General features: G+C 36.4%; 1 protein-coding gene and 1 long non-coding RNA gene across 2 annotated transcripts in view; one reads left to right on the top strand and one right to left on the bottom strand.

Moving 5' to 3' along the window:
• Positions 1–11,751, top strand: part of PITPNC1 (phosphatidylinositol transfer protein cytoplasmic 1) — a 66,569-nt gene extending 54,818 nt beyond the window's left edge. Inside the window, exon 9 of the mRNA XM_026098831.2 lies at positions 7,306–11,751. Coding sequence (XP_025954616.1) covers positions 7,306–7,565 — 260 coding nt within the window. The 3' untranslated portion in view covers positions 7,566–11,751. The remainder of the gene's footprint in view (positions 1–7,305) is intronic.
• The window catches only part of LOC112982437 (uncharacterized), a 53,664-nt gene extending 39,620 nt beyond the window's left edge, over positions 1–14,044 (bottom strand). Inside the window, exons 1-2 of the long non-coding RNA XR_010392182.1 lie at positions 13,921–14,044; positions 12,555–12,602 (exon numbers count right to left, since the gene is read on the bottom strand). This is a non-coding gene — a long non-coding RNA (uncharacterized LOC112982437). The remainder of the gene's footprint in view (positions 1–12,554; positions 12,603–13,920) is intronic.
• Positions 14,045–14,066: the final 22 nt, after the last annotated feature.

Here is a 14,066-nt window from a genome sequence, read left to right as displayed (position 1 = left end):
AATATAAGTTGTTCATGAAAGACTTAGAATTACATTCAATTTCTCTGGAATATACAGAGCTCATTTACAGCAGGTTCTTCATAACAAGAGTAGGCTGTATTTTAGACAGGCAGTAGGCACTACACAGGGCCCTCTGTATACCCCCACATCTTGGAGTATATGCATCTGTCCAGTCACCCTGCGTTTTGGGCAGATGGAAGCTGTTCCTGCAAAGAGTCATCTATATATGGAGAACAGCAGGCAGGTTTGAATAAAACTTCTTAATAAGACTGTACTGACATGCAGTCATTTCCATACTGCAAACACTTATGGCCTCTGATCCAACACATTTTCAGCTTTTCAGGAAGGTTTTAAACTGTTAATATAAACCACAATAAAGAAAAGATGGAGCTTTAAAGTCCTTTCTGAAAAATGGATATAAATATAAAACCTACTCAGTCTGATTCAACAGCAGCTGCATGCAAAAACTGCTCTGAATCCCTGCACCAGCTGTAGGAATGGGCACTTTCAATGGTACAGGGTAATTCTGAACATCAAAACAGCCAATTGTATTTATCATTGTACAATAAGCTCACAGGGTTAGTCCTTTTTACAAACATCTTCAGTATGAAGTATCCATAATCACAGATACTTGTAGAACAGATTCTAAAACATTCTTGTAACACAGAATAGCAATTTGGGAACCTATTTAGGTTATACTAGACCCTGCATAAGCTTCAGGGGAACACTGTATGGGGCAATTCATGGATAAGAATGACACCTGTCTTTCATCGGAACTCAGAAACATTCAGCGTTCCTTAGTTAGACAGTCAGTTATCCCAGCTGGTATAAACACATCTTCAGTGACTTCACAAACCTGCATAATTTTACACTAGAATCTAACTATAGCTTGATTGTGTTGATTATTTGAAATTATAGAAAAAATTGTGTTTGAAATCATAATTTATCTTCTTATAAATTTAATAATGCATGAGAAAGCCTGTGCTGTAATGATCTTAAAAATACTAAAATTCACTAAAAAAGCTCTTTATTTATTTGCGGGTAGCCATAAACAAGTAAGTGAATTTTGTATCCAGTGAAAAAAGAGTTCTTAAGAGATCTGAATTCTTTTTTTATTTCTTACATGAAATGTAGTGATCCACTCTCTCCCTATACAAGCCTAAGTCATCTGTATGCATTCACTGGGATAAAGACCTTTGAGAACATTAGTTCTCTTTAGCTGTCTAGAATATACCTCTGCTCCTTTTCCTAGAAACTGAGAAAAATTTAGAAATTAAGATATTTTCCAGGGTGATCATCTGAGATATTTTCTAAATTGACTGTTTTCAACTGATTTTTCAGAACAGATCCAATTATGCTCAGTTTTCTTTCATATATAACTGTTTCCATAACATTAGAGTTCTATTTCTCTTCCATAATCTGTGATAGGTCTTTATATATAATGCATTCTCATTTTATGAATATTATACAGCAATCCAAGAAGGTACAAAGAAATTTTAACTGATGACTTGAAATAAATATAAAGCATCCTGGCTTCACACAAAAGTGGAGTCCATAAATCTGCCCAAAAATATGTATTAAAGCAAGACATAAATATTACTGAGAAACCTAGCGTTAGCTGCACTTCTGCAAAGTTCTTGATACAGAGTATTTATAAAATTATAAAATTAAACATATGGGATCATTTTAGCCCAAAAAACATTTAGCTACAAATTCCCTACTTACCTCTGAATGTACCCTGCCAAAAATACTCTTTGCATAAATTAAATATTGCAATACACAATTGTCTTGTGTGTTTTTTTACTGTCATAGTGAGAATATTTACTAAGTAATATAGTGTGATTTTAGTACTTAACTGTCAGGCTAAGCACAAAACTTAAAAACATCTGGGCTTACTAAAATAAATATGAATAAAGGCTAGACATATAGCAGGATTTATAACAAGTTAGAAAGAAAGTGCAGAAGGTTAATTTAGGCAATTGTCTGTGCCGCCTGCAGCCCATGTACCCCTGCATTGTTCTGAAGACTAAAACTTGATACAGCTCTCTGACTAGAAACTGAGTATTTCATTATCCAAAATCAGTGAGCTCCAATTTGTATACATCCAGTACAATTTAATACATTTGATCTGTAACATTCTTTTGGTACTGTTCTTGACATGTGCATGGGTGTGGGGAGAGTTTTTTAAAAATACCTTTTTTGAAGTATCTGTATGCCTTCAATGTGTCTATTATCACCTTTTAAAATAAAAGTTCGAGGAAGATTCTGAGAAGATGTAAATCAGCTAAACTGAATTGAATAATCAGTATATTAAAATCAACTATTAATATATTATGTTACTGTTGCAAGTATGAATGTTTTTTGTCATTAAATTTACTGAACTGTATTTAGCTTTATTATTAAGAAAATCTATTTCACAATGTCTCTTACTAATAAAAAGCATGTTCTCTGCTTGGCAAAAATGCATCTTAGCATGTTCTTTACATGGCTTATAAGCTTGGTTTTCATTCCAGATAACAGTAAAAGAATAGGTTGAAAGAATATTAATGTTAGTGTTACTCCATGTTTCATTTTGATCAAATTTTTACACTGCACTTCATTTTCACTGATAAAGTATCACATTGTGTTACTGATATAAGAGCTGAAGTTATATCTTTCCTTAAAAGCAGTCTTGTGAAGCAAGAGCCTCGTATCACATAGCAAGAAGTGGTGTGATATAAGATTTCACAAATCCAAATGACACATAATGAACTTGAGAAAAATGATAACCCCAAGAACTGAAATGCAGTGTACATTACTAGAAGTGGTACATTTTGGAGTAATTTTAGATTAATTGGATTCCTTTTTTACTAAAAAACATGATTTATGACAAAAACATTTTAAAATCCTTCACAATTGCTGAGAGAGACTATTCTCTAGTTTGGCATCAGGCATGCCTAAGCAATGATAAACAATCATATCAATAGAATCAGCCTCATTTGTAGAATTTTTATAATCCACTGAATGGTTTGAGGCCACAAAATTATTAACGCGTTCACTAGTAATCCACTTACCAGTGTAACGAAGTGTTAGTTTCTGGAATTTAAGCTGATTGTGTTTTAACAGTAAAAGAGTGTACTGGTTTATGAGACATACCATGCAAAGGTAACATTATACAATCCTTTTGAAAGTTCCTAGAAAGGTAAGTAAGTCTTTATAATACTTTTATATCTATATTCTATTCCAAGGGATCTTCTAAAATGTTTTTAGAAGATCCTCACCTTTGCCAAAATGTGCACTTCAATATTTTTTGCCTCTTATGTTACACAGATACTCCTAAACAATTTCCACTCCTTCCTGTTCTCTGACTCCCTTTGACTTAACCTTCTTATAGCTTCCTTGGCTGATGGAACTACCTTTATGAGTCGGTTTTCATAAAGCTAGTTGCTCCCTGCTTTTTTTTAATCCTTTTTTGGCTTCTGCTGAAAGGCTTATGTATTCCTAGAACCTTCTCCTTGAAAAAAAACATTTTTTTTCCCACTGAATCAATGGAAAATGCCAACGATTTTGAACTCTTTACAGATATGACTATGGATGATGTTCGAGAATACGAGAAAAATATGCATGAAAAAACCAACATTAAAGTTTGCAATCAACATTCATCTACTGTGGATGAAATAGAGAGCCATGCCAAAGCAAGAGTATGTCAATTTTTAAAACATATTGCCCACCCTCAGCTAATATATCTGCACAGATCAGAGAAGAGCAACCAGCTTTGAACCAACTGATCTTGCTGACCAGTCAGTGCGATTCTGGGGAAGGTTTGCTTCAATAGGAACAGAATCGCTCTCCAGGAAGTGCAATCCTGCATTTCTTTTGCACTGTAAACTGCGACTGATGTAAGAAAGGGCGGGGCTGGACTCATGTACAACTCCCTGTCTTCCATGAAAACAAAATTCTCAAATTTCAGTTGGATGGCTAAAGGGGAATTTAAGTATCAGTTTTACCTTCTGTTGTTTGAATAGTTTAAAAGTTATGCAAAAGTTCAGAGTGCATTAGTCAAAAAGCCAAGAACATGGAGAGTGGAAAATTTCTGTGGGACTGATAAAACTGTTTGCTTCACCAAGAAAAAAAGCTAAGGGATTATTGACTTATTTCTATATAATTTGAATGGCCTCATTGATTAGCTACCAACAAGGGGGGAAGAAGTATTTTCAAAGTATATAACTGAGCAGTCTGTGGAGAGGGGCAGGTTTCTGTGTAGGTGCTTTGATTCTGGAAACTCCATAAAGAATGTAGGTTCCTGACTCGGGCACCTAAATTAGATGCCTGGAGTTGGAAATTATTAGTATCTGCAAATAGAAGAGATACAGTGACCTTTGCTTTTAAAAACGTTATTTTTCTTCTGTTTCTACTAACTGAGCCATAGAACTCAGCGATGGTTTTACCCATGTAATGAGTATTGGGCAAGGCATGAAGGGTCAAATCTTAAATCCTGAAGTCTTTCCACTGTTCTTATTCAATGAAAGTTCTCACCAGTCTGAGATGATGCTATTTAAGTAATACATAGGAGGTTTATTCTTGTATTTATATTGCTGCAATACCATTAACACCAAAGTTACTCCTTACCCTATTACCGAATTGAGAATCAGTTTTGACATTGGCTTTACATTCCAGGATTTGGCTTTGAATAAAAAGTCTGCCATTCTTAGTTAGTTTGTGTGTGTCAAAATTGCCATTGAAGTCAGGACAGAATTTGTCATTTATGAGAAAAAAAAAAAATAGAGAGCAGTCACATATTTCTGCATCCTTCTTAGCTCAGGGTAAGGATTAGTTTTACTTGAGTGATTATCAGCACAGAATTGAACCTGAAGGGATCATAAGCTAAAAAGCAAAACTTAACTGAAGAGGCAGTGAATATTTCATATCTGAATTCAGAATAGACAGTCTTGGAGGATACAACTTAAACAAGACTTTAATTGATCTTCTTCTTGCCTTAATGGCCAGTAAACTGAGAAATCTTCCTGTCCCATTTCACTTTTTCATTCAAGACACATTTTATTTCATACAGAAGTTCTCAATCACAAAAAAGAATAGCTGAAGCGAATGCATGTTCTCCCTTTGATGTCAGTGTGCTTTTAAACGGATTAAGTTCAGAAACACTACATGCACTGTTTTAGAGTGAAACAAAATGTAAATGAGCGAAACAGGTTCAAATCTATCTCCAACAAAAGTAGGTACAGTTCCTCTGAGACCATCTGTTTTATTTCCACCACTTATCTCAGCTTTGAAAATAGCTTAGTCTTCACTCCTAGTAACTGGCACTGCTTTGTAGGCTGAAAAAGTCCCTGGGATGTAATCTAGAGGGAAGAGAGAAGGCAGCTGGCAACATGTGTGGTTTTGTTAATTTAATATGATGTTGTAATACAACATAAAGCTTCTTTCACATAACTTTTTGCAGCCAAGGCTACAGATGCATGCAGCTGGGTAATATTAAAAAGTGTCAATGTACTGGAAGTGTAGGGTTTTGCCATACATATGGTAAATGCTATTGCCAGCCATGTCTCAGACACCCAAATGTGCAAGAATTTTAAATTGATCAAAATGTCAGTATTTTTATTTCTGTTTTTTGAGTTTTCAGAGCTCAAAGAATCTGTAAACTGATTTTATGAGACGTGACTGTCTCTGGTCTCTGTCTTTAAAAAAACTGCCAAGTAGCATGAGATCTATAATGAAGTCACACAAATTGAAAACACTGGTAAGGAAAGAATAGAGAATGGTGGTAGGAATGTATTCATCAGCAAGTATACACACTCAGTAAACCTTGTTCCCTGTGCTACGATTATGGAACATACGTTATCCCTATCCTACCGCAGTCTCATATCAGTTTGGGCACAGATTTCTTCTTTCCCCCCCAACATCACCTGACTCATCCTTACTGTGGTCCTGAGTGTGGAGTTGGGGAGCAGCAAGTAAGCAAAACTATTTGACATTCATACAAAAATGTTAACAGAACTCTCAGTTGACTGTTTTTTAAAAAAAATACTTCCCAAGGATCTATTATTATTTAGGAAAAAAATTAGAACTTGAAAGGGATTTTATTGGACTTTTTTGGCTGTGCCTTTTTTCTATCTTGTAGTAATCAACTATTTCAGTTAGAGACACCGTTTAGCAGATACGATTTTCTCTGTTCTAGCTGGGGTAGATTTGAATATGCTGAGTTTCATTCTGTGAATCCTTCAAATAAATTCACTAATTTAACATGATTTTCAGTGAAGATCAGTAAAATTATTCGAATTGGCACAGTGGGCATCTTACAGGTAATGCAGACATGAAGCAGCGCATTTAGGAAGATCCTGCTGATTTTTTGCTCAGTGTCTCCGTTTGTAGCAGATGTCATTCATTTAGGATATTATTAGAAAAGTTTTGCATAGCTCAACTTAGAACACGTTTATTGTGGGCTACCTCTGCCCCCTTGTGGGTTTCTACAGCTCTGTGACACATTTGTCACCTGCATGAGAAGACTCTCACTGCTCATAAAGCAGCATCCTGTGGACCCGTTTTTCCATTGCAAAGTGGCTTTAACCAGTCTAATCCATTCTCATTTTGCATCTATTTTCCAGGGAATTAAGAAGCACTGGATTTGTCAGTTGTCCATAAATATTTAAGTACTGATTCTGGATGGGAAACTTGGAAAGTGTGTTGTGGCTTTATCAAATCAGAAGGAATTATGTAGGCTTTATAAGTAGAAAGGCATATTGTCCTCAGTTATGTGCATGCAACTGCAACTAGAAATCAATGGAAGCTGTGCTTGGGGAGAGAGAATTTTTCATCCCTTGATAATTATAATAAGCAAACAATGTAACTGTGCTGGTGCCAGCCCTTTATCTGGTTCATGCTCACAATCTAGATCCCAAAAAAACACTTTCTCTCAGTTTTATTTAGTTTAAAGCTCAGAAAAATTCTATTTGCTTTCCTGGTATCTAAGTGTATTCTTTAGTAAGTGCCTGCAAAATAGCTTGATTTTTCTAGCAGTTGCAGAGGTAGCACTCTTTATTCATATTCAATTCAGACTCAGGAAGAAGAACCATTAGTATGTAATTAACAGACTTAACTTCCTTTTTTTTTTGCACTGGTTGCTTATTTTACTCCAATCAATGCATTACAATAGGGAGGTACTCATATGGAGAATCATTTAATGATAAGCATGACAGACATTCATTTCCTGATTTAGAATTTGGATGGAAGTAGTTTAACTGAGTTAATGAAATCATCATTTGAAATGATTCTAATGTGCCATTTATCTTTCTTTTCTTCTTCTTGAAGACATGACAATGGATGAAGTCCGAGAGTTTGAACGAGCAACTCAGGAAGCTACCAACAAGAAAATTGGGATTTTCCCACCTGCAATATCTATCTCTAACATTTCCATGCCTTCTTCAACCCGCAGTGCTCCATCTAGTGCTCCATCTACTCCTCTCTCCACAGATGCTCCTGAATTCCTAACAGTTCCCAAAGAGCGGCCTCGAAAAAAGTCTGCTCCAGAAACTCTCACTCTTCCGGATCCAGAAAAAAAAAACCTTTAAATTTAACCCAGCATGTTTCCTTCTGATAAGCCATGTCAACCACAGCAAGAGTAACTCAGTATCTACAAAGGTCATGATGGTTGGTTGTTTGTTTTTTGCTAAAATAATCTTACTGCTGTGGAAAGATTGCTTCTTTACTCAGATATGATCCTTAAAACCTTCAGAGAAGTGCATGCAAGAGAAAGTAATTCATATATTCCTAAAGTGTTCCGAGCCATATGGCACGTCTTACTGACATGCAATGAAATAGTCTGAGGAGAATCCTATAAAAGAAATAAAAAATCTTTCTGTAGCAGTATGTCTAGCTACAAATCTTCATCTAGGTCATAGCATTTATAATTAGGAGTAGGTATTTAGTAAAGCTGCCAAGGACTTCTGAGGCAAATTTGTGCCAACTAGAATGCAGGGTTAACAGGAAAAACACTCCCATTTTCTTCTATTGTAACTGATTTTTAAATCCTTCCTACACTCAGGCTTCTCATGTATATTCATAAACCTTTGACCTGCAGCTCATTGTACTTGAACACCAAGAACAATCATTCAGATTCACATTTCGCTTAATATGACTCAGGAATTGGGGCCAAGCTAACAAACACTAAACTTTTCAAACCTGAAGTATCACTGTATTGAAGCCCCAATTGTAATTAATTATACTAACTTTGAGGCCATTCAACTATTTCTATCTTGCACAGAATTTATAAAAGAAACCACCCATTTCTTGTAAATACTGTATTTTAATAGCTCTCCCCTGTACTTTTGTGATCTCTTAAGTCTGTATTGGTGTTCATGACTCCTGTTCTATGTATAAGATGGAAAAACAAGCAGCTAATTTGAGCCAGCTGAGAAGCAAAACCAATGAATTCTGTCCTTTCCTCACCGGAAGAAGACTAGTCATTATGCTGTAAGACCTTCAGTGTAAAGGAAAGAAAATAGGAGACTCCTCTGGGCTTTTTCTTATCCTGCCTTTCATCTCTCCTAAACAGCACAATCTGTACTAACAGGAAGCTGGTCCCAGGCTTTACCATTGTCTCTGAAGAAGAGGTGAATAAAATCTGTCACTTCTAAAATGCAAATGAACCACGGGGCTGCTCAGTCCCACGGAGGGTGACATTAAGGAAAAAGAAGTGCTCTTCCTGGCCTGTGTGTGAAATCACTCTTCAGTCTCAGGAACGAAAATCTAGAAATGGATATTACTGCACAGAGATACGCAGACTGGGGGGTGGGGGGAGAAAGGAAATGGCAGAAGTAGTTCCTTCCTTCCCTCCCTCCCTCCCTCCTTCCTTTTTTAAGCCTAAGCTCAGTGAGAACTTTTCCCAGTTTGTCTTTCATACAAATTGCTATTTAATGAATGTTGTCAGTAGCTATCTCTATTGGTTGCTGTAGTAGACATTAAATAAGCTACCGTTCAATTCCCAGTGAATGATAGCGTATTGCCTGAATCACGTGATCAAAGTGGATGATATTTTGTACTATTGGTTACACTGGTCCAGATAAAAAAAGTGTGACAGTCCTCGAGAGCTGAACTATCACTGAATAATGAACAATCAGTTTGGGGATGGCCTTTTACCTGAAAAGGATGGTTGTGCCATCTTCTCAGCACAATGGTATGATTTGCTCGTGCAAAAGTTTGACTGGCTTAAATGCACTGAACTTCTCAACAGTTGTATATCCAGTAGAAGTTATGTTGAATGTGTGATATTAATAGAGTAGTTTTAGTAGCAGGAGAGGTAATTCCACTGTCAACCTGCACTGAAAACGTGTATATTTGTTTGATAGTTAAAACCCTGTAGCTAGCAAAATCCAGGAGCTCTTTGTAGGTTAGCTGTGGTCTGATTTCATGCATTCTCCCACTTACTGTCCATGTTCGGCTTTCCTTTTCTTCTCCAAGCTAGTAATTTTGTGTGATTAGTAAACCAACTGATGATGATTTTTCATAAGAAAAACAGCCACTGTAATGCTGCAAACAAAACTTTCCTACATTAGTTTATGACATCAGCTCACAGAAGAATGTATGAATTAAGTATTCATGATTATAACTGGTCTAATCATTTCTTTTTATTTAATAGCAAAATTCAAATATTGGCAGAGAAGGGAGACCTTTGAAAGCATAAAGTATTATTTGCTTGGGTTTCATTACCTGAATTTGACCTATGTACAAATCATTTGGGTCCTCCACACCTGAAATTATATTTTTCAGTGAATTTGCACATATATATATATATGTTTATATTTAACATCTGGGTTTGACACAGATTATTAGACCAAAGTAACCATACCTTTTACCCATACTGAACTGCTTCACTTCCTGTCCCATGTGGATACACTGATTATCATATTATGTAGGTTTGGGCATAATGAATATATGAAAATTACTAATATACCTGAATAGGACACAACTCAGTAGCTGCATGACAGATATGTAACAGAAAGAAAGACACTGATCATGTCATGGAAAAAATGACAGACTGCTTAATGCTGTGCCTCTCTCCGCATGTGCTGCTGCCATACCCACTTCCAACTCTCAGTGCTGTTCTATAGGAGTATCAGGTTTAATGACTGGAAGACAGCCTTAATTTACTGCAGGCCAAAATTAGGATCAGGATTGTCCATATTGCTTACTAATGAAGGCAAATAAAAAGATCTGTAATGATCTATTGCATTGTGTAAGAAATAACCGCAGGCTTTTTTGGGCTGTGTAAGCATCCTCTACTGTGTTCTGCTCAGTTTTCTCCACTGGTCAGTCATTAATCATTTCATCAATATGATCTTTAAATATCATTTCTTTTTCTGTTTTTTTAATGCAGGATTACTTTTCCTCCAGAAGATTCCTGACAAACATATACACACACACACATACACAATTAAATAAAAAGGAAGGTCAGAATACTTGCTGACACGTTTTGAGGGAATGCAGTTTGTTTTCATTACTGATTTTGTCACAGTGATTTTTTAGTATTTTCAAACATCTTTATTAGGAGAAAAATAGTATTTTGCAAGTGTTCATCACTTCTTTTGCAAAAAATAAATAATGTAATTATCTAGTGAGTGCATCTTTAAAGTATGGTGCCAGGCAGCAAAGCTGAATATTCGAAATAGCTGTGTCTTCCTATTCTCTGCCGCAGTGATTGAAGAATTACATGATACAGCTCTGCTATGACTATACAAGGAATACACATCAAGAAGAATACACTTCAGAACAGATAATGGGATAAGTCTGTTTGGGTTTTTATTAAAACCTTCTCCCAGGCTTGCTCCTACTTTCATGAATTTCATTGAGAACAATCATAACGAAGTAACTGGCAATTCACTGCAGTCTTTAGAAGAGTTGATCTCCTAATAAATTAAAAAATGAGGTATTCATAATGACTATCAGGAACAACACATTCCTGACACACTTACTTAATGGGATTTCTTCTGAATGTATTGGTTGATTTTGTAAATGACTGGATAAATCCTATTGAAAGAAACTATTTGACCTTATTCTTTGGCTTTTTTAATTATTCTGGAAGGTGATTTTGTGACATCTAGTAGCCAATTTGCATTAATTGCTGCTGTAGAGATTTTGAAATGAAAATATTTGTTCTTTGACTTTCCTTTTGTAATGACAGCTACATTTTGTTAAAACTGCTTTGAAGCTTGCTGCACTATAACTTTAAAACAATGTGCTATCATTTGAAGTAAGCCAAATGTATATGCTTTTTATGAGTTAGTGAGTGCAGTAAGAGAGAACTCATGAACTTGTCAATAGGAACTTTTCCATTTCCTTGTTTGGACCTGGTTTTATATGTGTAAGTTAAAAAATGCTAAATAAGTCTAACAATGTTTTGCTTTAAACAAACAGCATGGTCATTGAATTACAATCTCCTGTAGTTTTGTGGTGTCTCTGAAACAGATTCACTTTTTTATTTCATTTCTGTGACAATTCCATGTGACTCTGAATGTCTAGTAATTCATTTATTTAGATTTATGACAGCTACATTAGCCAATACACCACTACCATCAAAGAAGGACCAAGTTTTGAAATGCTCTGTATGTTAGATAATGCAAAGCTAAGCAGGAGAATTTGATGGTCATATTTTTCATCCATATCACTTCCTTTCTGATTTTTTCAAATTTATTTATTTTTAATACTGTATTTTTCCTTGCATTTTGTTGTAAATAAACTACCAACAGTTATTCTTTACAAGTGTAGCTATTTTCTTTTACTCCGTCTCCTGTAGCAAGGAACATAACCATTAACATTTCTGCCTCCAGCTCTACAAATCACTTGCTCAAAATTAAGTTGCACAAAGAACTGGCATTGTAAGTGAAATTCAAACTGCTTGGGACATTTACTGAGGATGCAATTCAGGTTTTGTTGCTCCTCAAGCTTTTTAAAGATTTTATCATGGCAGGTGTCACATCAATCTGATGTCAGGCCATTCATTTGTAAATGACCATTTAGTTGACCAAGGAAGTTCTTCAGTAGGAAAACATTTCTAATTCTTTATGCAGGGTTTGGCAACACTGTTTTAGTAAATACTGGAAAAGAGAACACTTGAAACCTCGCAAAAGGTAAGAATCCTGCATCACTTATCTACAAGTCATTTTGCTGTACTCAACAGAAATTTCACATACAATGATTCTTCAAGCTTTTAAGTAGAGGATTACTCCATGGAAATAAAGCGCACTCTGCACTGGATGGTAGTTGCTTATTCACTATAGTAATGCTTCACGACTATGTAGGACAGGATATAAGGAAAAAACATAGGCCTAGAAAATATTTAAGATAGGGATTACAGGATTTAGACTAAAAACTATTAAGTGGCTACCCTTACTTTATAAGATAAATCACAGCCAGCTAAAAGTAAACAGGAATGGGTAATATTAAAAGTTACCAGGATGAAGACAGTCTTGCCAGAGCACTGATTAGCATCATGTAACTGCTTTGCTAAATGAGTAACTGTAGTAGTTCTTAATCAGTCTGTGACCAACTGAAGAAATACTCACACAGGAATGAAGTAATGCAGTCAAGGGGACACCGCAAGATGAGACGTCCTGCCAACAAGGAATAAAGGAAATACACTTGGCATTGGAAATACATCAGTTAAGTACAGGATGATCCCCTGTCTGTATGATAGGATGGAATGCGAACATCCAGTTTAGGATACAGGTATAATCCAATATGGAATTGATCTGATAACTGTACAAAAGAGACAGAAACCAGGGACCTCTGCATTGTCTCAGGAACATGGCTCTGTGTTAACGACTTGTCAGTGGCACAACTGCATTAACACCCTGCTGGAATACGCAAACTGGGGCCGTGCCTGATAGACAGCAAAGACTCTAGCTGAGTTTTTGCCACCAGAGTAAGCCTGGTGATTACTCTCAAAGAGCCAAGATTAGTGCTGGATTCTCTGGCAAGCAGATATGACCACAGCAAGGCCTCTGGAATTGCAATGCTGACAATGTACTTTCTCTGATAGTGGACAGCAACAGCTTTGTCAATAAGATTATTAATAATTGGGCCTCAAAAGTACTTTTTTAAGATTTTGGGTTTGTATTGCTAGGACTAATTTAAAATTTGCACACGGACACAAAATTATACTGCATACAAATACATTATGAACTGGTTAAAAACCTGGACCTGATCCTACTGCTACTAAAATTAGTAAGGTTGGGTCCTGCTCTTGCAGACGGAACAAATTTTGCAACCTCATTCTTTACAAAAATCCTTTATGAGACATATTTCATGGGGCAGATGTATGTTTAATTTTAAAAACAGCACAATTTTATTGTGTAAAGGCAAAACGAAAGAAGCCTTTTATCTGATGTTCTTGGGCTAATCTGCATATAAATGGTACCTCTTTAAGCATGATCAAACACTCATGACCATATATGAATAGCTGTGGAAATGATCTGATTAATAATATGCATAAAACGCACAGAAAACACAACTAAATAAATGAAATCCTAAATGTGGTTAACTGCACTGCTTTGTAATGGTGTTTTGAAAAACTAATGAGTCTTGTGTAATTTTGTAATACTTAAAATATCCAGGAGGCACTGCAGTTTATGTACTTTGCAAATATTAACTAGGAAAGCCTTACCACAACTTTAGTGGATGTAAACAGACAAGAACTGTAATCCTAGTTTTATAGATTACAGCAATACAGCAAAGTCAACGCTGTTGCAAATAGCTTCACTTTTTGTGCCATAAAGCACACTAGAGATTCTCTACACGGTTTCAGTATTTACATCGATTACTTCCAGTGGCTAAGAACTGTGTTGTGCTTGCAGTGTAAACCGGACACGCGCGGCGGCTCGGATGATGTTTCGGGTCGAAGGCGGTAACGCCCGAACGGCACGAACTCACCTCAGGAACGGCAGGACGCTTTCCCGCCTCAGCACCACCCCACCCTCACACCGCCGGCTCCTCGGCAGCGCCCCCCCGCCCGCAGCAACGGCGCATGCGCGCGTGCCGATCGCGCCGCCGGCCGCATGCGCATTCCCGCTCCCTCC

The sequence above is a fragment of the Dromaius novaehollandiae genome, chromosome 18 (assembly GCF_036370855.1).
Source record: "Dromaius novaehollandiae isolate bDroNov1 chromosome 18, bDroNov1.hap1, whole genome shotgun sequence".
NCBI classification, from domain to species: Eukaryota; Metazoa; Chordata; class Aves; order Casuariiformes; family Dromaiidae; genus Dromaius; species Dromaius novaehollandiae.
The sequence above is the reverse complement of the archived record's forward strand: the minus strand, read 5'-3'. Positions and strand labels throughout refer to the sequence as shown.